General features: G+C 42.1%; 1 protein-coding gene across 1 annotated transcript in view; it reads left to right on the top strand.

The window, feature by feature from the left end:
* KIAA2012 (KIAA2012 ortholog) overlaps positions 1-24,577 on the top strand; it is a 118,026-nt gene that overhangs the window by 36,602 nt on the left and 56,847 nt on the right. Inside the window, exon 12 of the mRNA XM_045559715.1 lies at positions 17,542-17,618. Coding sequence (XP_045415671.1) covers positions 17,542-17,618 — 77 coding nt within the window. The remainder of the gene's footprint in view (positions 1-17,541; positions 17,619-24,577) is intronic.

Genomic DNA, 24,577 nt, shown 5'->3' with positions numbered 1-24,577 from the left:
CGACTGGAAAGCAATTCTGATTCTGTTCACCTGCTGCACATTTGTCCACTCTGTTCCAGGAAAAATAGGTCCCCTTTTGGCAAAGCAAAAGCCAGAAGCAGAAAAGGAAATATTTAGGCTTTAAGTTTGTTGTCACCATTATCAATATGATGCCTCAATCATTTCAGTATCCCTGGCACCTGGCAGAGTCCCTCACATATACATAGCAGGATGACAATAAATATGTATTGAAAAATCTTTTGAAAATTTCCACATGAAAGAGAGAAAGACAAAATTTATGCTGAAGACTTGCCTGCCATCTCTCCCAGTCCCACAGACAATATATTTAATCCTACTTGCCTCTCAAACCGAAAGGTATTCACTGTGTGCGTGTTGAATGAATGAATGAATCAGTCAGTCACTCTTTCTGGCCTTTCTTCCATGGACAGCTGGTTGACCTTCAGTCTTGGTGGTGACAGGATGGTGCTCTGCAAGGTGGGGAAGGATCTTAAACCCACTTCTCCCTACAGGGGTCTGTAGAACAGGTCTAGCTTTCTAAGCACCTCTATTAAGAGGAAAAGGGTTCTTGCTTTGGGGGTTTTAGGTTTGGTTTGGTATGAGAAGCAGTATACTAAAAAAACTTTTTCCTCTTGCAAAGGAATTGCTCCAACCACACCAAACTCTTTGCAGCTCAGTTTGTTCAGATCCATCTTGAACATCGTCTCCACCCTCCACTCCCAGTCTCATCCCCCACTATATTCCAGCCCACCCTTTTCTCATCTCTCTGATGGCCCAAACATTCAGTCTTTATTCTTTTCTTTCCATGGTTTGCCCAAGTTGCCCCCAAATATTTAGAATAGCTCTAAGTTCATCTTTTCTGGGATGTTTTCCTTAATAAATCCACTTGATTACATACAATGCCTAGATGTAGTCTCAGCCCATTCCTCTCTCTCTAATCCCACTTATGTGGTTATTGTATTTATCTGTGTCTGTTTTCTGTTTAGCTCCCAATATATGAGTCCTAGAGAACTTCTTATCTTTATTATATGTCCAAGAAATGCTTGCTGATTGACTGAATACCCCAGGTGCCACAAAGGAAAGTTCTTTGGGGATCATAGTTGTGGGTTTTTTTAATAAAAAGAACTCTTGAGTAAAGGAGGGAATATGATCTGTCTGATCTTTCTGAGACTTTCAGACTCTGTCAACAACTATTTGGAAATAAATTCTTATGCAATTAGATCATGATATCTTGCTTTCAGACAGCATAGAGAAATGAATATAAACCTTCAGAAGAAAAAAAAAAAGATTTGAAGACTAGAGCTGGAATTTGACCCCTTTGGTCAGGTTAAGATATTGCAACATTTAGAAAATTCAAAGGCTTAAGAAAGGAAAAGTTAACTTGGAAGGATACAAGTCAAAACATTGGACACACTCTCTGAATTGCTTATCCTTGATTGAAATCCTTCATGTTTTCTCCTAGTCAGAGTGCCAGCAATAGAAGTTTTCTCTCAGAAGTTCTTTTATTCAGAAGTTTGTTTTGCAAGAAGTTCAAGGGTATCTATGCCAATGACTTGGGTTGGAACCTCAGGTCTCTTTCAGAGTTTCTAAATAGTGTTTGTTTTTGTCCTAAATGGATATTTACTCTCAACATGTTTCTTGGGGGTAGGGTGGGGGTGTTGTTTTGGTTTGGTACCTTTTTTTTTTTTTTTTTTTGGTCATTTAATTAACATCCTTCCCTTGCAACTCTTTCTTGGTGTGGTAGTTTTAAAATATGTCCAAAAATTTGTTGATACTTCTCCCTTGAAAAGGGAGAAACTAACTCTCCTCCCCTAGAATGTGATCTGGATATAGTGTCTCACTTGTGATAAGTATAGACTATGACAGAAGTGATAGTGGGTGACTTCTGAGACTCGGTCATAAAAGGCACTCCGGCGTTCTCCTTGGGCGCGCGTGCTTTCTCTCTCTCTGATTACTCACTCTGGGGAAAGCCAACCACCATGTCTGTCATGAGGCCACTCAAGCAGCCTTATAGCAAGCAGTCCACATGGCAAGGAACTGAAGCCTCCTGCCAGCCACCAGAATGAACTTTCTCTGCTTATGAGTGAGCTGCCTTGAGAGGAGACTCTCCAATCCCAGTTAAGTCTTCAGATAACTGCCTCCCTGGCTGACATCGTGACTGTGACCACACGAGAGGCTACACCAGAACCACACACCTAAGCCACATAACAAAGGTGTATTATGCTAACTTAATAGGTTTTTGGGTAATGGGTTTTGCAGCAATAGATAACTAATACACTTGGTACCACTTCCTGATGGTCTGTGATTTGGCAAACAGAAAGAGAAAGGGTCCAAGAATATCCCAGCTAGTCTCGAAACGCTGATTATTTGGGGGCAATCATATTCTAAGTGCTTGACTTTCTCTTTGTTCTCCCAACTTGTTATGTGTAATAAGTTGGTTGTGGGGCCCCATGAGTTAAAGAATCCTTCCATATTAGTGGGATATTTGACAAAGTATGATTTTCATTGAGTAGCCTATCTTTTAGTAGCTGCAACCTTAGTGATGCTGCCTAGAGATTTAGAGGAGGAGAACTGCTTTTGATGAGGCCATGTGAGGAAAAAGAAAAAACTCCGGTTTTATTCTCAGCTCTATCACCCATGATTTCTGTGATATGGGCAAAAAACTTCACTGCTTTGGACCTCAGCTTCCCCATATGGCAAAAGAGGAGTTGGTGTTAGATCTTCCCAGCACATGTCCCACAGAATGCCAGTTCCTCAGAAGGTTAACAGGCATTATGTAAAAAGGGAAAGGCTCTGGGTCAAACACATTTGGAAACCAGTGGGCTAAAGTTCAGCAGATTCCTTACTGCAAGACTTCACAGAGCCTCTAATATGCTAATGTGAATCATGGTTCTTTGAGATGGAGATATGCACTGTTTCCTAAACTTATTTGACCACTGAATAGTTTTGATTTTAGTAAAGCAGCATGTGTATCTAAAGAGTTTCTGGAACACACTTTGGGAAATGATGATTTCTAAGGTTCCTACCAGCTCTAACACTATATGTGTCTACATGTGCCCCTTTCCCCAAGGAGACGCTCTCTGTGGGGCAGTTCTGTTGTCTAAATCCTGAAACAGGATCTTAGCCATTCAATAATTGGTGATTGTTCTTATTTTCATTCTCCAAACATCAATTTCAAACCATAGGGCCCACAATCCATCCATCTCTAGGTGGGAAGACATAGAGGAAGGTAGGCTTGTGTAGTAATAATTTATGTTGTCCCTTGTGCCCAATCAGTGCTTGTTAGTAACCCATAAGAAATAACACTGGCAGATGTTACCAGTTCTAGTGATCTCAGGTCAAATGTTTAAATAAAGGAAAATGTGGCTGTACGTATCTCTGGGTGCCCAGCATTTCCTTCCAGTGGGCTTTCCTGTACTGCAGAGGCTAGAAGTCTAAAAACTACATTTCCGAGATAACCTTTGCAGCAAGGGGGCTGGATGCAAAATTATATTCTGCCAATTAGGTGTGCTTGCATGAGATTTAGAGGGCAGAAGTGCAGCAAATGCTTCACAGCTTTGGGCTACTCATGCTGGCACTGAGCTTATGAAGACTGAGCATGCCAAGAGGCAGTCGCTGTAGCACCTGTGTCAGCACCAAATTCTCTATCGTCACTCTGTTTCTTCTTAAAATACCTGGGTGGTTTCCATTCTGCACTGAACCCTGACAGATAAAACTCTCCTTAAAGAAGTTATAGGAGATTCCCATCAGGTTCGGCATGGGGCTAAATCGGGTCTGTCACATGCAGACCCAATTTAGCACTAAGTGGTTGCAGAAGGGCAGGTGGTGAGACCTGTGTTTGTCCCAGACTTCAGAAGGAAGCAGGGTTCTTTCCATCACCATAGTGAGACCAGCAAGGCCTCACAGCCCAGGCTGGAAGCTACCAGCAGAAAGCTACTAAAACACACTAGGGACTCTCCTTCCTTTCCTTTAACAAAAACCTCTTGTGATTGCTAGAAACACAAAGACTCCCCTACCTCATAGCTGGCTGAAAAGGTGGCATCATCGCCACTTTATGACTTTCAAAGAAGAAAAATGTCAAAAATAATAGCTTGCTCTGAATCCACTAGAAATTCACTTTTTGAAGAAAAAAAACAGTACGAAGTGCTGAAGAATACTTAACTTCTTTATTTTTTGCAGTTTTTGGTACTTGTATCTTTTTACACAGCTTGTGAAGCTATGAATTCCACCTCCCTCGCATTTGTTCTGTTTAGGAGAATCCTAAAGTCAGGAGGGAACTTAGGTGTCACCTTCATCAGTATTTAAGCAAAGGAAGCATTTACTCAGATCTGCTGAGGATATCCATAGATAAAGCAGACAAAAGCAGAGCTCCCCGGTTGAGTGGGGATGACTCAATTATGTCCCTCCCAAATCCTCCACAGCCCAGTTAACTCGTCCCCTGCTGGAGGTGGGGAGTGGGGACTGGGGACTGTGCAGGGCCACTAGAACTATGAGCCCACACTTTGAAAATTCTTTCATTTTATGGATAAGGAAACTGAAGCCCAGAGGGATATGATTTGCTCAAGATCACACACCTTTTATATGGTAAATCCCAAGGCTCAAATCCACTCAGTTAGGTCAAAGTTCTTCCCGCTGCCTCTAGTCCCTCTTGTCCGTGTTTCCAGGCTTCAAGGACCAGCTGAAATCCCCCCTTCATTGTGATGCCTCACCTGACCACTGTGGTTGCAATGATTGCTACTTCCTTAGGTTCCACTCACTCTTACCACCTAGGCCTCTTATCAGGCACTCCCTCACTTCCTTAACTTTTACTCTTTTTCTTCTTTCCTCTCCTAGATTTAAAATTCCTGTGGGTGGATACCCCTCATCTATCACTGAATATCCCAGAGAACACAACTGGCATTGCCAGAGCATTGCCCATAAATATTGATTGAAACTGTGAGTAGCAGAGACTTTAACTGTTCCCCAATATCCATTCTTCCATTATTCCTTTTCTTAATAGAATTCTCCACCCTGAATTTTAGCTGAACACATGGCTGCCTAGCAAGAGATTATGCTTCCCAGCTTCCCTTGCAGCGAGGTATGGCCATGCAACTAAGTTTTCACTGAGATGTGAATGGAAGTAGCATGTGCAACTTCCAGGTCATGTCCTTAAAAGGAAACTATTTGCTTTCACCCTCCTCTTTCCTCTTGGACTTGGTCATGGTAATGAAATAGCTTCAACCACATGGAAGAGAACAATACGGTATGGGATGATAGAACAGTAAGATATAAGGAACCAAGGTGCCCAGAGAACTTCATGGAGCAGAGTCACCCTTATCCATCCACCCACCTCTGGACTCTTATGTGAAAGAGAAATAAATGTTTATCTTTTTGGGTCTCCTTTTTACAGCAGCTTACCTTATGCCTTAATAGAAGGCAACTATAATAATATCAATACTTCACATTGCTTTGTGAAAATCAAATCAGATCATACCCACACTCCATCTTGTAAAGTATTGAGTAAAACTCCAATAGGAAACATCATTGGCCCTGAAAGAGGAAAGACCCATTACATGTGTGTTTGACTCCTTTGATACAATATACTGAACACTACCATGTACAAAGGACACAGAAGGATGTTAACATCAACAGCGAACACTCTCAGGCACCTTGCTACATATATAATCTCGTTCCATCTTCCCAGTAATTGTAGGACGTATTTACATTCACATATCGTAGGTGAGGAAATTGGAACACAGGGAGTTAACTTACCTGGTAAGGGCAGAGCTGGGCTTCACTCCCAGGCCTGTCTGTCCCAGAGGCAGCTCTCTCCTCACTCCCCTTCCCCAGGCCCCATGCTGGGCATTGTGGCTACTGCCCTTCAAGGAACTCACAGTCCATGTGGAGAACAGAGTCACAAGCAACCAACTCTACTACAAGGCAGGATGAAATGAGTGCTGCAACAGAGGCCTGAGAACACGAATCAGGGGTGTTCAAAGAAGGAGTGATTAATTCTAGACTAGGAGCCCGAGAAGGGCTTTTACCGAGGAATCTCCATTTGCACTTGACCTTTGAGAAATCAGAATAAGTGGATGGATAAATAGAGAAGGGGCGGGCAGGGAGGGACCGCATGACCAAAGACAAAGAGGAGGGAAAGTGGAGGACATGTGGGAAATGAGGAGCCACCCAGTGTGAGTGGACTGTGGAGGGGCTTCATGGGGTGAGCTGGGCCTAAAAGGCAGGCCAAGGTCAGAGCAGGGAAGGCCTTGTGTGCCAAGAGAGAGCAGAAAAACTGCTTCTTAGACCATGAGGAATCACAGATGTTTGAGGAGGGATGTCATGCAACCCCAGGTGTGTGCCAACATGAAGGAACAGGCAAAAGAAGGGGCAGAGAGTTCAGGCTACTGCAAAATCACCCAGACAGCACCTGATGAGGGCCTCAACAGAAGTGGGTAGACCATGCCAAATAGGGAAGATCCCCAGGACTGGCCGTTGACTGGACTTGGGGATCTCAGCCAGCTCTCTGAAATCTGAGCAATCAGTGACAAGCCTGTTTGTAGCATCTCTTTACAAAACTGGCCACAGGCCAGGCGCGGTGGCTCATGCCTGTAATCCTAGCACTCTGGGAGGCCGAGGCGGGCGGATTGTTTGAGCTCAGGAGTTCGAGACCAGCCTGAGCAAGAGTGAGACCCCATCTCTACTAAAAATAGAAAGAAATTATACGGACAGCTAAAAACATATATATAGAGAAAAAAATTAGCCAGGCATGGTGGTACATGCCTGTAGTCCCAGCTACTTGGGAGGCTGAGGCAGGAGGATTGCTCGAGCCCAGGAGTTTGAGGTTGCTGTGAGCTAGGCTGATGCCATGGCACTCTAGCCCGGGCAACAGAGTGAGACTCTGTCTCAAAAAAATAAATAAATAAAAAAAAACTAACAAAAAAAAAACTGGCTACAATTCTTATCTCTGATCTTCTGCTCAAATTATCTGTATTCTGTTTTACTTTCAGTTAAGATTACATTGTTAGAGAGGGTGCATGTGTGTCTCATGCATTGTAATTAAGATAAAACAACAATTAAGACTCCAGAGCCCTCGTGGCTCCCCCAGCAGCTCACACAGAGCCACAGCTCTGGCGGCCTCCCTTGCTTTTCAAACTCCCACCAGCACAAACAGGAGATAGACCCCAATGTCATGTGCCACTCAGCTTGTCAGTAATGCAGTGTGGCTGTTTTCTGGCTTACATACTGTAGGGCTGCAGTCCCCAAACCCTGGGCTGGTACCGGTACCTGTCTGTGGCCTGTTAGGAACCCAGCCACAGCAGGGCGGGAGAGGGAAGCTTCATCTGTATTTACAGCCGCTCCCTATCACTGGCCACACCCACCTTCCCCTGGTCCGTGGAAAAATTATCTTCCATGAAACCGGTCCCTGGTGCCAAAAAATTGGGGACTGCTGCTTTAGGGGAAATGGTTGTGCTTCCTAGCAGACAACTGCGGTAAATAATGAGTTCTGGGGAAAACCCAGATAGGAACTGCTAAGGAGCAAGGAGGAGGCAAAGAGCAGGATGTAGCAGTAATGGAAAGTGTTTGTGTAACCCTCCAGACCCTCTTCCCCGACACACACTGAGGTTTCTCTTTCATCACTGATTTAGCCTCCTTTTCCCTTTCAACCACCGACCACTCAATTCTTTGAGGGAAAATTAACATTCATTATGCAATTTATCTCTCTCCTTTTAATCCAGAGTGTCTGTCTCCAAGGTCCCTACTCAATAATTAATGTTTGTTCTCGTTTCCCATTCTCCAGAGCATCTATTCTTGAACTGTAGGGTCAACAATTAACACTAATTATGGCTTTTTCTCTCTCCAGTGTTGGTTCTCAGAATCCCAGGCTGCCTGTTCAGCCCAAGTTACCGGCGTGCACGTGGCCACGTGTGTGCACGCCAAAATGGAAGGGCACCGAGGGGCAGGCTTTTCCAAGCCCCACTGCGGCTTAGCAAATGATAAAACCCAAACATCCTTTTCTGGCAACCTCTCTAGTCTATTTGTTATCGGTAATGAGACAATGAAGAAAAACAAATAAATAAATAGAACTATTTGGAAATGAGTTCGGGTGCATAGATAAACTAGGAAATCTCTCTTTTCCAGCTTGAATGTTCTAGGATTCCCTGTGACTTTTTCTTCCCTATTGCTGTCTCCTTGATACTGTACACCCCCCACCCCCTCCTCTCACACACACACAAAATTTCCCTTTAAAAACCATTCTTCTGGCCAGGCGAGGTGGCTCACACCTATAATCTGGGCACTTTGGGAGGCTGAGGCAGGAGGCTTGCTTGAGCCTGCAGTGAGCTATGATGACACCACTGCACTCTAGTTGCCCGGGTGACAGAGAGAGACCCTGCCTCAAAAACAAACAAAAAAAAAAACAAATGTTCTTCCTTCATTTAGGTCCCACCCAACTGACCTCTTTGTTATCTATTGCCTCTCCCTTAACTGTCCTTTTCAGGTCTACCAACCTAATTCTCATCAGCCATCAAAACAGCATTGTTTTAACTAGTTTTCATTTTGACTGACAAGAACAGCTAGGAGAATAATTCTCACCCCAGGTGACTCTAACAGATCGCAAAAAAGATCAACAGGAGCTGTGAAAAAGCCTGTTTGTCTTTTTGGCTGGAATCAGATGGGCTAGAATCCCTCCTGTCTCCCTTGTCCGACCCTCGTATCTGTGCTGCAGCTGGAGAGGAGTTCCTCACACTTGTCTGGCGTCCCCAAGGCTGCATGCACGGAGGCACATCTGCTGTTCAAATCTGGGCATCTCCTCGCAGCATGTCCAACATTAACTGTTTCACGCTCTTGCTCTGTCAAAGTTCTCCTCTCAGAATTTTAGCATCCTGGACCCTGCAAGGTTTCACCTTTAAACATCTTGGAGAAAAACATTGTCTTCTTCAATGCTTTTTTAATCCTAGATATGCCTTCTCTCCAGAATAGTATCTATGGATTTTCAAAACCATCCAATTCATTTTGGGGCTTAAGCATCAAGGCATCTACTTCATGTTTTTCCCTGTACTGGGGTAAGAAAAGTAGATTTTTTTCTAGACTTTTTCACACTCTCAGGTAAAATCCCTTATTGTTTTTCAGCCTATGAATCTGTCAATTCAAATAGCAGCCATGAAGTAGAAGGGTCCGGCATTCAGCATCTCCTAAAAAGTGAGCTTTTTCCCTATAAAGTTACCTCTACTTCTCTATGTCATTTGACTCATGAACATATTATTTCATATCTAGGCCTCCAGAAACACACATTACTCCCCCAAATATATCAATAAGTAGGAAAGAGGATTTACTTCTCGGAAAGCCTGAAAAACGTGGTGCTCTCATGAGTTACTCATAGGAGGGCAGCCCTGTGGTCTGAGTGTAAATATTAGAAAATCAGGTTTAACCAAATGCTTGTTCTTAGCCAGCCCAGGGAAGGATAGTTTTCAGGGATGTCCTGTGGTTTCACAGGCTACACACTGCACAGTTCCCATGATAATGAGGTGGACACTGCCCCTTAGAGTTGTGCACAGCCCAACCTGCACAGTTACAAGCTATAACCTCTCTGGAGAAGACTCAGGTTTATATATTAAATGGAGGACTGAGGCCTGTTCTGCCTCTTCCAAGATTCCTTTTATATTTCAGTTCCCCCATGTAGAGCTCTGCAAATACTGGGAGTGTAAGTTGACTTTGTAGCTCATCCTCCACCCACAGTCAAGGTTGCTTCTACTTCAGACCAGAAGGAAAGGATGATTACCTAGAGACTTTCTCCCTCTCCTAAAAATAGTCTTTGATTAACAGAGAAATGTGTGTGGTCTTCCTTGCTGCTTATTTTGGGGCAGGCAGCAATGAATCTTTCATGAAGAACCTGCTGTAGAAACAGGAAGCAATGCTACATATCAAGGGCTACAGCCAGAGCTGGGTGGAGGGAACTGTTTTTGCCAGAGATTGCAAAACTAGGAGAAAAGACACAATCATAACCTTGCCAATCTCAAAATCTGCAAGCAGAGAAATACCTGGGAGGCTGGCACTCTACATTTACTCCCTTGCCATCTTCCTTAGGTGACATCCTGACCATGGTGGGAAGAGTTTCAGAGTCAGTTCTGCTCATTCTCACACTTGGTTAGAACTGGGCCAGAGCAGCTTTTAAATAGGAGCCCTCCAGTGAAGATGATGATGATAATGATGATGGTGGTGGTGGTGGTGACAGCTACCATTGTTCTATATCTCTGATATGCCAAGCACTGTCCTGAGTGCTTTACATTCATTATTTCCCTTCATTCCCACAGCAATGATATGCAATAAATCCTATTATTATCTTCATTTTTCATGTAGGATAATGTGGCTCAGAGAGATTCAGTGACTTCCCTAAGGTCACACAAAGTAGTGAAGCTAGAATTTGAGCCCCAGAAACTTGCATTTTACCACTATGCGTGGTTAGTAGTGGTATCACTCTAAATAGGCACGTTCCTATCTGACAATGTATGAGGGTTTAGGAATTCCCTGACTTAGTAATGACCCATACAAACACATGGCTTCTGATGAATACCCATTTCTCCCTCCAATTCTTCTTACTCAGCATCAGACACCCTTCTGTGGGTAACACTGAAAATTATTTGCTACTGTTAGAGCTACTATAAGGAGAAGAGGAGACACTGGAAAAAAGCAACAGTTTGCGAGAATCAAACTCTTGAGACAAATTTTCGAGCAAGATAGGCCTGTTATAGGGTAGTTCCCCAGACCAAAATATTCTTCCAAATATAGTCTAAAATGTTACAATTTCACTTCATTCTACTAAAATCTCACCAATAAAAGATTTACTTTGGATTTTAAAAAATCCTTTTAAAATACTGGTGCTTCTGAGAAGGTAATAGTCTGTCACACTCTAGCAAAATTTATTTAATCAGATAGCTGTCTTCTTGCAAACTAGCTGAAAACAGCTGCTCTGAGGAATTAAAAATTCTCACAGGGGTGGAAAAGAGGTGAGTAATTTTGAAGTAAGTAGAGTTTTAAGGGTTGAAACATGCCTGATCGGTGGGGCGTCCCAGAGGGCTTGGATGAACAGAGGAACATTAGCTATATGGAGAAGGGGGCACTAGAAGGAGAAAAGTACAGAAAGGGACATTATGGGGTGCCAAAGGCAAACTGCCTATTGCAGAAAGGCCACTTGGCAAGCTCTAGATCCAGGAAAGGGAAAGAAAACTTTAATTCCTTCTCCTCTCTATTCCTAGTAACTAAAAGACCTTGCACTAACACAACTCTTATTTAGAACTTCCTGTTCGCTCTGCCTGGAGCACAATTTCTCATCTCCTCCTATCCGACGTTTTTTTAACTGTTGTAAAATACACATGACATAAAATTTGCCATCTGAACCATTTTCAAGTGTACAGTTCAGTAGCATTAAGTACATTCACACTGTTGTGCAACCAATCACCAGAACTCTTTTCATCTTGCAAAACTGAAACTTTATACCCTTTAAACAATTCCGCCTTATCCCCTCCCCTAGCAACCACCATTCTACTTTCTGTTATCCCCCGACTTTTACCCCTAGTCCTGGTTACCTCCTACTAATCTTTCAGTTATCAATTTAGTTCTCAAGCTGACCTCCTCTGGATGGTGGCTTTCCTGCTGCCTCCCCCCCACCCTCTCCACCCCTCCTCCTCCCCATGCCTGAAGACTGGGTGACAGGCCCCCTCCACATGCACACACTGCACCTACGCTTACCCCCACACAGCATCTCTCTCACAGTATTGTCTACCTACTAGACTCTTCTCTCCTTCAGACCGCAAGCTATTTAGAGGAGCGGGCCCACTAGCACCCCCAGTACCTGCTGCTAACACACACCTACTGTCTATGTTTCATAATTATTTGATGAGTGAAAGAGTTCATTCACCATATGGGTTAAGCAAACTTTTTGTTTTTCCAAGTTGATTTGAGGGACTAATCACCATGCAAAACATAATCTCTACAGGAAAATGCATTCCAGTGATTGCCCATATATAAGCATAGCGTGCCTCTTTCAGGACTTAGAACTTTATGTGTTCCCTTGATTCTTTAACAAAACATTCTTAACTCTTCTTGTGCTTAATATTCCCCATTTGTTGTTAAGGAAATGGATATAACATTACTCTGAAAACACCTGATATCGCCTGGAATTGAGTTCAAAGAGCAATTTAAAATATCTATTTATTGGAATCACTTATAGAGCTTTCACAACTTCTTGTTTTCTTTTTGGTCATTTGGCTTTGGTGAATATTTTCAGATAAAAATGATAGGATGCTAAAAAATTGTATAGATGGTGGACTTCGGATGTTTTGAGACTTGAAGCTCAGTTTCAACTATTTGAAAGGACCTCAAAAGTCAGGAACACATATAACTTGTCATTTTACAGAGGAATTAAATCAAGTCATAGACATCGCAAGGATGGGAGACAGGAGACCATTACTAACCTAGTGAGTGAGCCTAGCCAGCCTCTCAGCACCCGGATCTCAGCATTGTGGTCCATATTCATTGTAACATCTGCAACAGCTCTTGTGCAGTTACTTTTTAAACAGAAGAATGTTAATTTTATATATATATATATTTTTTTTAATGGCCTAAAAGAAGGCTGACTGCAACTGCTGGGACTAGTGATAGAAGTAAGAGAAAGTGAAGTGGTCTAACAATTTGATGATTCTCTGCCAAAAATGTTGAATAAATCACTCTAGTCCTTTATTTATAGACTCATTTAGAGTTTGAATAACTCCTCCTCTTTTTTCAATTCTACTTCAGTTTTATTGGGGATATGGTATACACTAGGGGTATTCACAAATCTAAGGATTCGTGAAATTCTCAGGATGTGTCCCTCCCAAGTAGCCCAGATCTGCTGCTCACTTAATGCACAGTGTGCATGGAGGATTAGGGCCTTGGCTGAGCAGTGAAGTAGCACTTGGCACAGTGCATTTTAAGGCAGGTATGGATTTCAAGATTTTGTGTGTGCTTGTATGTGTGAGTTATATTTCTCAACCTATAATAAAGTTTCAAATACTGACTTTTCTTCTGTCAAAAAAATTATAATTCATTAACCAATAATTCATAAATACCATTTTCTATTGCACCATGCTTCAGACATTTGTGTTATCTTCTCATTAAAACAGTTATAAAGACTCATGAGGCTTTCCTTAAGGATTTTTTTCCTCTTAGTTTCTCTCTCTTGCTTCTTTCACACATCTTGTAGCCTAAGGATTTTGAGATTGTCTCAGCTTCCTCACAATTCCTGCTTTGAAAGTTAATGTAGACAGCATCAGAACATGTTCAACAGAAAGAATCAGTGAGTCTGTTTCACAAAGCACAAAGAGATTGCTCATGCACTCATTCAGCAAACACGAAATGACCATCTACTAGTGATGAATACTATGCTAGGCACAAGAACACAGCTGAGAGGTAGAGTCTGTGCCTTAAAGCAGTCCACAGTGGTGGCATATGTTGAGAGCTAGGAGTGAGTACAGACTGACTCAGCCTGGAGGTTGAGAAGGCTGTTGGAAGGAGAGAACACATCAGCAGAGCTTTTCTAAGGATATATGCAGGAACTAGCCAGTGGTAAAGAAAGGATGCTGTAGGAGAAAGGACCGTATGAAGGTTGGAGCACATGGCATCATGGGAGAAATGTAAGCAACTTGTAATGACCTGGGCCCCAGGGTACACACAGGGGAGGGAGTGGTGGGAAATGCAGCTCATGGAGTAGGCAGATCATTAAGAGCCATAGGCAGCAACTAAGGAATTTATCCCAGCGGCAGTGGGATTCTGCTTACATAAGAATTAACATAACCAGATTTTCATTTTAAATAAATGACTCTCCCAGCTATGCAGAGAATGGATTGGAGGAGGTGAGACTAGAGGCTAGGACATAACTAGATACCTATATTTGTCTGAGACCAAATGACCAGAAACAATATTTTCTGGAGAATTGAGACTACCACATGAATTGAATTGACTGGCTGATTTGTATGTAGATCCTCCTTCTGCCTCTTGTTTGAATTCCTTTCCTCCACTGTCTTCCACCACAGGTATCGTTATTAATCCTGCAATGTATCTTGATCGGAGGGTTTCTCATGTAGTTGGTATTTGTTGCTACTCAACTCCAATTTAAATTCTATCATCTAGCTTGGCTTCCATTTTGGGCTTGGAAAACTGCCATGTACCTTTGGACTTCTCCATAAAAAATAATTTATGAGATTTTGAGAGAAGTTGATGTTCCCAAAGCTAAAGCCAGACCCTTAAGACTTAGCTAGCCTTAGTCTAAGAAGATATACGTAAATTAGCTAGCCTTAGTCTAAGAAGATATAGGTAAATAAAAGGACTGTTATTCCAAATTGGAAGAAATGCCTCACATTTACTAGCACTTCCATATTTAAATTTAGACTGACTCATATTTTCTAGATCTGTCTACATAACTCCTTAACTCCCAGGGGTATGTCTTTAGCCTGGAGACTTGCTCAGGTCTCCAGCATCTAGTTGATAACACCCATCTCACCCTCCTCTGTATCCTAGAAGATTTAAAGCAAAAAATGTGTAGCATAAACAGGGTCTTAAATCTCGTCCCAAGAATTTGATAATGACAATACCAAAAGGATGTCTTGGGTTTTGGTCTCCTGCCTTAAATAAGCAGACTCGAAATTTATTATAACACTACAAACACTCTATAGGTCATAGGCGTCTTGAGTCACATCATATAAAATAAAATATTTTTAGATATTCTTAAGGAAAGTTCAAGACCAAAATTACCCTTCCTTTTATGGTTAAGTTTATACTGGGAACAATTTTTTAAAAAATAATCTGGAATTTGCATTTGCATTTTCCATTTATGACCAAAAACACAAAACCATGACGCTACCAAGGCTGACTTTTCAGACTTTCTTCCATTGGCTGCTGCTGGGGCCAGCAAGTCCATGTGCAAAGCTGTGAGAAGGCAAAGGAGCTTTCTGAGACGTCTGGCCATGGATATACCCCCTTCCCAGTGATGAACTACTGCAAGTTATGGGGGAAGTTCTACGACAGCATAGTAGCCATCAAAGGGTGCTCATGCCTCAGAGATGGTACATGCAGGGAAAAACCCTAAACAGACTTAAAGAGGCTCCTGCCAGCACCTCTAACAGCTGCTGCCCTTGTAACCACTGACTATTTGGCCAGTTTAGAGCCTGCAGGTCTGATGTTCTTTCCCAAACCCTGACACACATCTAGGAAGGGGCCAGGCTGCCCTAATGAAGTGACTCTTTGGAGTTAGATTTCTATTCTGACACCAGATGGGGCCTGCCAGAGGGTCCCATACCAAGGGAAATAAGTATTCTGAAACAATAGGAATAAATATGACTATGTTTCATTTTTATTTAAAACAATGAACAAAAACAACTTGGGAATTAAACATAGTTAACACAGATTTCAATAGTAGGAAATGCTAAGGGGCCATGTTCCATGCTAGAATCAGATGCCCCTTCCTGCTTTTCAAGTTTTGAGTGTTTGATGAAGGATCCCATGATTTGAAGAAGGCATAAGAGGTTTGGGATGAGACCCCATCGAGTAAGGGTCATCTCTAAAACTGCCTGATTATCTGGTGGGAATGCTATCTCCTCACTAAAAGCCTGTGGTTAGATTAATGCTAGCGTTTGAAAATCTGCTTGGGCCTGATGGTGGGCAGCCAGGAAAGGAATGTGTTTTCTGTTTATCTCTTTAGTGGCAGAAATGTTCATCACATAAAGACAGTGAGCTCCCAGTTTCAGGCATGCCTGGAAGTTTTGTACTCTGTAGTCTGTGAATATGAACACCAGCTCCTGAATGAGAAAAAGAACTGGGCCTTGTGTTCACAGCCAGTTGCCTAGGTTGGTAGATGGGTTAGTCAGTTTCTTTGACTTGATAATGGGGGTAGATCTTGCCCTATTATTCCCAAAGGAAGTTTAACCACCCCCATTGCTTTATCTCCCAGGAATGCAGTTTGAGTTGTGTCTCCTCCTTGACAGCTGGGACCTCAGTAAATTACCAAGGTCTTGACCCAAGAGATGAAGAAGTCCTAAGTGATTTTTCAGTCTCCTATCTAAAAATGTGTTTACATTTCTTGAACTCTGGCTGACTGATTCATTCTCCTGGTATTGCAAGAACTTTCTTTATGCATTAGAATTTGTAAGTTTCATTTCTAAGAGACCCACAGTTTCTTCCAAGCCACAGTGAAGTGAACCTCATCGCAACACAACTCTGCTGGGCTGGATTTGTCCAGAGGATGGCTCATGGCCAAGCAGCTGTGATGTGGCAAGCTCAACTGAGGCTAACAGGAGGCAGTGTGATGTGGAGGGAAATGTACAAGACACTAAGTCAGGACATCTGGGTTCTGGTTCCTGGTCTTGCACTATTCAAAGGTATGGCCTTGAGCCAACCAAAAGAAAACACTCTCTGGGCATTAAGTTTCCCCCAAGCTGATTTAAATAAGATATGTTTTAAATCTGTGCAGAAGCCATTTTCAAACAAGATAGAAGAGGACAGTTGAGAAACAACAGAAAAGGGAAGGTCAGCCCACAAGGAATGAGCAGAGACTTCAGGTCAAAAAGACAAAGATACAGAGTCACATAAGGTCATAGCCTCTTAAAAGAGCTACTTATGAGTACCAAGTATGGAAAGAACTTTTTGTTGCACACTGGTCCCACAGAGGAGACTAAAATCCTTGTCAGTAGAGCCACGTGCTTAGCTAAATCTGTTCCTCAAATAAACATTCCTTTATAAACATTAAATTTACTTTCTTAGGAGAAAAAAAGAAAAACAAAATAAATCCTATCTTTTTGCATCATGGAGTTTTAGAGTCAGGCAGTCTTGGATGCAAATCCTTACTCAAAACCTCACTAGTAGTACAACCTTGGGTGAGTTACCCTACCTTTCATGCATCAGCTTCCACACCTGTAAAGAACAGTGACAATGCCAACCACAGAGGAGGGTCATGGGAGTTACACCAACACCATATCCATGTCAGAGTGGCACCTGCTTCGTGGCAAGCTCCGAGATTTCCATTAGTCCCCTCATATCAGCCTCACTTTGGCCTCTGCCTTTGTTTGCTTCGTGTTTCCACCTCTCTCCTATTGCCCCTCCACACTGTGAGGGAAGTCTCTGTTCTATGTGGAAAGCTGAGAAGCATTATCCTACTTCAGTGAAATGAGATCATACAAAATTTATATTCAACAGCATCAGCAGATTTTTTCCCATCAATATTTCCTTTTTAATTTCAGCTTTATCTGAATTTTAATAGCACAAAGAATTTTCTTTTGTTCTTTTAAAGAGCAACCAAAATAAGAAAAATGTAAATTTGAACACAAGGTCTTAGCATCACATTTAATATGGAGTTTAGACTATGCCTGTAGAGGTTATGGGTATTATGTGGTGAGTAAATATGAATGCCATCGGTGTATATGTGTTTATAATCTTACATACATATGAACTAGGTGTGTATGTGTACAGTATATATTATATCAAAAGTCATGAGACCCAGATCTGACAACCTTGATCCTTTTTCTCTGATTTTCACCATAGCAAACACTGAATCCAGAGCCAACCTTCACATGAATCTTCATGAAACCTCACCTTTGACCCAAACAACAGAAAAACAGGTATAGTACTGACTCTAAAGGAGCATGATACTGGGAGGCAAGATGCCTAGGTTCTTGTCTCAGCTTGCTGTGTGACCCTAGGTGAAACTCTTCACCTCTCTGGGAGTTATTTGCCTAATTAGTAAAATGATGCAAGTAGACTATAAAATCACAAAGGTTCCTTTACAATTAGATTTGGAATGTCTTAACTTGTACCGAATTGCCTGGCTCTTTGCATGTGTGAATAAGATGAAGAGGCCTTTCCCTGACTTCTGCAAAGTCAGAAAGGGAATACGGAAACACAGAAAGGTACCATCCATTGAGGCAGTAAGACACTAAATTTTCATTCCTAATAAAGAGAAAAAATTAGCAATCAAGAAAAAAAAACACCAGGATAAATGTGAAGAAAGGAGGACAATACTTCATCTGCATAGGTTAGGAATGTCTGTTAAAGGTTCAAGGACATATGTTCACAAATATTTATAAGTTTGTTCGTTCATTGGAAGCTTTGAGGCCAGGACTGTCTTCAAATTCTCTCTAGAGAGATGACTCAGGGGAATTCTCAGAGCTGAATCCAAGGTCTGAGAGAACCTGAGGTAGAAACAGCATACACAGCTCCAGGGGACTCTCAAGTCTTTCCCTGTGACAGCCTCTGGGGCCATGATCTTTATTTCTCCCTTATCTCCAACTTCCTGAGACAGCCTGGCTTTCTCCTCTCCCTTGCACTCATTAAAAATAATAATAATAGAAATGGGTTTTTCATCTGTGTGCCTGAGCTGGGTTCCAAGGTAGGACCTGAACTCTCACTGTGACAACCCTAGGCCTGGGTCAGCCCCCACTGAGGAAAAGCCCAGCTGAGCCCTGCCTCCCCTGCTACAGAGGAACCACAGAACCGATGTCTGTGTGTTTAAACAAATGCCTATTTTAAAGACACCTTTTATAAGGGATCTAGAGACATTACTTTTTTGAGAGCATCTGTACTAAGGAAAATGTAATATGCTATATTTTGATAATTTCCACAACTCCAAAGGCCACGCAAATGCCTCACGTGCCCTAAACCCACTCCAAACTCACACAGCCCTGTGGCTGTATTTCAGGAGGCCCAATATCACCTGCGATAAAAGAGTGGTCAGCACGTCAAATTAAATCCTACAGTGAATCATTAACTTTGCAGCCAGAAAGAGGAGCACCAGACCGAGGGTCCTAACCTAATCCTGGGTGTCCTCGGGGAGGCTGTGGCAAGTCAGCTCACTCTGAGAACTTCAGGTGCCTCCTCTGTGGAATGACTGGGCTGTTCCCACCAGCTGGTTTGTTCAAGTCACTGTAGTCTTAATTCCTTTAGAAGCAGCCCTGGAAAGAAAAGCCATTTGAGGAAAAGTCTAGGGCGCCCCACCAGCCCCCAAACACAGAGAAAACGGGGTGGAGGGTGGGGCGTCTTCCTTACCCCCTCCCTCTTTCTTGAGGCTAATGGCCCTTTATTAGAATAATCACTGACTTCAATTTTAGCTACTTCCTCAACCTACTCCATGTAAATGACTAATTTCATGTTTACTAGAAAGCATCTGGAAAGGATTTAGAAACAAATTTTTGCCCAGAGGATTTCAGTTACCTACCTTGATGGGCCACTGGCAAATCCAGTGGATTCCTTCCACTGCCGCCTTGCCCACTATCAAGCAGGCGAGGGTGCCCCACAGAATTGATCTTTATCAGCTGCGGCAGTTTCTGTTCTTCCTTCCTTTCTATTACCTCCCCTCTGACCCGCCCCTCCCTGCCTTCGGGGTCTGACCATGTTAGGTATTCAGTCGCATAAAATACTTTTACTTTTTTATCACAGTGCTAGCGGGGGGTGGGGGAGAGAATCCCAAAGGTGGAACAATTTTGGTACCACCACCCTTTAAAGAGAAGTTACATACCTAGATTTGGAAAACAATTTCTGAACGTGTGGGCTGGAGAGAAAAGCCGGCCCCGGCTTGGCAGACGCGCCGGTCCCCGAGGCTGCCTGCGGGCGCCCCCTGCCGGCGGGCCTGGAAAAGCTCGGCCCCGTGTCCGCGCGGCGGCGGGGGCGGGGCGAGCGGGGCGGGGGCGGGCTCGGCGCCGCCTCGGGTGCGCGCGGGGAGGACGCAAACGGCGGCCAGAGCCCCCGAGGATCAGCGCCCCGGCGCGGTGAACCCATCAAAAGAAATGAGAGTAGCTGCCGACGTCGGCAACTTCCTAGGAGTTGGAAGAGGGGGTGAAGTCAGGGAGAAAGAGGGGGAAGAAAACTACACGGGGAAATGCGAAGATGAAAAGACCAATAAAAAAAGAAAAAGGAGACAAGCAGACGTGTTTCAACTCCAAGCTCCCATTTCCTCTTTCAAATGAACTGCTTCCCCACTGTGAACAGAATCAAGTATTCATGAAGGCATTTTTTGCATATTAATAGCTACATATGGAGCATTGCCAGTTCTGAAGTCCTAAAGGTACGGTGCCCTTTTTTAATGCAGGTCTTTCAAACTCCTCACAGAATTAGGTATTCTCCTTCAGATTTATTTTCCTTCCTGCCTCGTGGGCTCCTCCTAAGGCCCTTCATTTGATTAAGGGAAATTAGTTTCTGGAATACCTTCAGAGACCGAGTATGGCTCTTCCTTTGGTAGGTCGCAGACATCAATCACTGGAGACGCTTTTCCTCTCCCCCAGGCCTCTCTGTGTAGGGGCCGCGGGTTGGGTGAGGTGACCAGGACCCAAAAAGTATTAAATTGTAAATGAAAATTCCAGGAGGGGGACATTAACTTATCTACACAGTGGTGGGAGAAAGTAAAACTTTTTCAAAAGGTAAAATAATTTTATTAACTTTAACATTACTATCCATACTCAGTAAAGATTACCTCCGATTAAAACAAAATTGAGAACCAGTTTCAAAAGACAATTCGTATCAAAAAAACAGTAATGGAAAACAAATATGGAGTTCGAAGCAGTGGCTCATGCCTATAATCCTAGTACTTTGGGAGGCTAAGGTGGGAGGGTTGCTTGAGGCCAGGAGTTGGAGACCAGCCTGGGTAACATAATAAGACCCCATCTCTACAAAAAAATGAAGAAAAAAAAAATGGTGCCACCTGCCTGTAGTCTCAGCTACTCAGGAGGCTGAGATGGGAGGCTCTCTTGAGCCCAGGAGCTGGAGGTTATGGTGAGCTATGATTGCACCACTGCACTCCAGCGTGGCCAACAGAGCAGGACCCCATCTCTTAAAAAAAAAAAAAAAAGAAAGAAAGAAAGAGAAAGAAAAATGAATATGGAAAAAGTATTCATCCTGAGTAGCAGTTTAAATGTGTATTGAGGCAAACTAGAGGTGCCATTTTATATTTGAGATTTGTGCCTCCTCCCACTTTTTTTAATGGTATACACCGAGTGCTATCAAGGCTTTGGTAAAACTGGTACACTTACACACTTCTGGTGGATTATAATTTGATTCAATCCATTGTAAAGCAAATGAAACATGAAAAAGTACTCCTACCCATTGATTCAGTATTTCTGACTTCTAGGAATTTATTGTAAGGAAATAATTCAACAAAAAAAATGTCAGTGAAGATGTCCATCGCAGCATAATCTATAATAAAAATTGGAAACAGCCTAAGAGACTAACATCAGAAAATTCAGAAAAAATAACTAAATTATGATATATCTCTCTCAGCAAGGGGTTTAATTCAGGCATTAAAAAAGAATGATTGTTCATTCTAGAAACTGATTTGATACTGATGGTTTAACACAGGGTTTCTCAACCTTAACACCATTGACATTTTGGGCCAGGTATTCTTTGTTATGGGAGATTGCCTGCTCCTTGTAGAATGTTGAGCAGTATCCCCGGCTATTCCCCACAAGTTGATGCCAGTAGTACAACCCCGCCAGTTGTGACCATCAAAAATATTCCAGATCTTGATAAATGTCCCCTGGGGAGTAAAATCACCCCCAGTTGAGAACCACTGGTTTAATATTTTAAAAGTGGAAATCAAAATGATGTCAACTATGACTGCAAGTATATAAAAAAAAAGTACCTATAAGGAAAAAACTTGCAAATAATGCATGAAAAAAGTGTAGTCATGCTAACTTGAAATTAGGAATATGTTACGTTTTTTGTTTTTAGTTTGTTTTCTGGGTCTTTTTTTTTTTTTTTTTTTTACATTTTGCCTTTTATCAAATTCTCCCTATAAGAAGGAAAGATGGATCATAAGAAGAGCTGGTTTTATTCAAGTCTAGCTTAAAATGATCTAGGACTCATAGTATACAACAAGTGTACAGCAAGATCAACAGGGGTCAACACCATAGCACCATTATTTTTTAACTACTGTTAGTAAAAAATAGATAACATTAATTAGGTTTTTATTGGGTTATTGAATAGAGCAATCAGAATTCTTCTTTTAAGTACCTCAGCTCCTTTTTGGCATTTTATCCCTCTGACTCTAAACTTTGGAGGGCAATGAATTCGTCTCTTTTTCTGAAAAATTGAATCTCAAAGTATGAAACTCTGGTCCATCTAGATCCATCTATGTAAGTTTGAGACAAGATGAGCCCTGAGCCCACTGGTTTATAGACCTGTGAGGGGAGAGAGGTTGTCAGTAAAGAGCATCTAAGTATAAGCTCAACCTTAATTAGGCTTCCCAAGAATCATTGCATTTCTTTGTCTAAAATAAGAAAGAAAGCATCTCACCAGTTTTCACAGTGTCAGTTTTCTCCCTTTGTTTAAGCTATGTTCAAGTTAGGAAGAGCAAACATCCTTTCTCACATGCCTTATCTTGGGTTTTGTTATGTTGCTCTGTGAGGATTAGAACTTTTGGTAGTGTCCTAAAAATCCTGTTATACCGGACTTTTGTCCCTTTTATCCATTTCACAAAGTGACTTCTGTTTCAACCTATATTATCTCTTGAGTTCATGTTTCATGAGTTTGCAACTGTAGATTCATATTTGATCTTAAGTGTCCTAAGTTTACCTCTTTTGGATTTCAAAGAGTAGCCTGTAATTCTAGCACACTTAGGTTTAAACCTATGTTTACCCCATCTGTTTCCTCACTGGTTTCACAGATGGTGTTCATATCCCCTGTCGGCTTTCCTCTTTCAGAAAAAAAAAAAAAAAAAAACCACCTGTAGACATGCAATGTTTCATACAAGGGTACAAAGGTAACCTTTTATTTCACTGTCCTTCTAAGCCACACCATGCCCTGCCTTCTGTTTAACTTTTTGGCTGTTATCTGAAAGAATAGATTTTCTAAAGACAGATTTTTCTTTTTTCTTATTCTATTTACTTTCGTATCCCTTGTGTCTAACACAGTTCCTGGCACTTGGTAGCCACTCAAAAAAAATCGACGAATAAATCTTTCATTAACATTAAGGTCTATGTCCTTGATAGAAAAAGATTCAGAGTTTGCACTTGTTTTATTTTTAGCGATAATGATATGGAAGTTCAGCTGACATTTCTCCAACAACTCACACAATCTCTGGATACTTCCTGCTATTGGTTGCCATGATTTGGTGTTTCCTCCTCTGGAAAACTTTGGGTCATGGGTAAACTTGGAGATGTCACTAGACATCCTTCTTGGAGAGCTTTGTGAAGCTAAGTAAGATTGGTCCTAGCACTGATGCCTAGGAGAATTAACTTTCCACATTTCCCCATCCAGAGAGGTGCTCTTCACTCCCCACTCTTCCTTTGTCTCTCATTCCTAAAGTTAGCTCTTTTTTCCAAGACACATTTCCTCTAGTTCCATGCTTGTGCTCACTCTCCCTTCTCCCTCTCCCTCCCTCCCTCCCTCTCTCCCTCTGGTTTTGTAAATAGCTTTGAATGTGGAACTTGATTCAAAGGCTTTTTGAAGATCTAAGCAAACTTCATCTTCTGGTTCAACCTTACCCACAGGATTAGTTCGCCTGCCCCAAAACGCCCTAGACAATTTAAGGATAATTTCCTGAGAGGGGTTTGTTTTTAATTACAAAATCAAGGCTTTTATTTGTTGAATTTTCACTGCAACTATCATTTATCCCAATAAGTCTGTATTTATTGATCTGTTTTCTGCTAAAAACACAGAATACCAGCCTAGTTAATTCCTTTTTCTTTTTATTATGGAAAATTTCAATCATATGTACAAGTAGAGAGAATAGTATAATGAACCTCCCTGTACCTATCACAAGCTTTAACAGTTATCTCCCCATTATCTTGAGAGGGTCTTTTTAAAAAGTACTAACAACCAGTGTTTTTGAGGCTTACTATGTCCTGGATTTAGGTTTATCTCCCTTCTTCCTTACAACATCCCTATGAGATTGGTACAGTTACTATCCCCATTTCACAGATGAGGAAATAGACGTCAGGACCAACAGAGCCCCATTCACACAGGACCTGCATTTGCAAAGAGGCCTAGTGGTTTGAGAATCCAGTGAAGCTGTGTTTAGATCCCAGCTTCTTCCTTACTAGCTGTATGATTCTAGGCAGATTATTTAACCTCTCGGGCTCAATTTCCTCACTTGTAGAGGGTAACAATATTTCCCTCATGGAATTATGACAAGGATTAGATGAAGCATATATGCAAAGAGATTAGCACAATGCTTGGCACTAGGCAACCCCTAGTAAACTATAATATTAATAGTAATTGGTATTCTACTTCCCTGTCCTCTGCCTTGAAAGCCATTATAAAACAGAACTTGGAGCTAGTATGCAATCTAAAGCTTTAGACATGGAAAGGGAGAGGCTTAAAAGCAGGAATAATTTAAAGGAGGACTATAAGTCAATACTAATTATTCTCCCCTCTCCCACCCCCAGCCTTCTACCCAAACGCTTCTCTCTCTGTCTCCCAAATACCTCTATGCCATCTGGGGTTTTCAGTGTGTTTCACTGCTTAAAATTAGAGATTCCTTTTGGGTTTCTCATATCTCATTGTGAATTTTTTAAAAAAAATTGTTTCCCACCTATAGCTAAGGGAGCACAGCTGAAGGGCTGGGGGTCGGGGGAGGAGGCAGGGAATTTGA

This window comes from Lemur catta, chromosome 8 (genome assembly GCF_020740605.2).
Source record: "Lemur catta isolate mLemCat1 chromosome 8, mLemCat1.pri, whole genome shotgun sequence".
NCBI classification, from domain to species: Eukaryota; Metazoa; Chordata; class Mammalia; order Primates; family Lemuridae; genus Lemur; species Lemur catta.
Note: the sequence above shows the minus strand (reverse complement) of the source record. Positions and strands in the feature narration are given on the sequence as shown.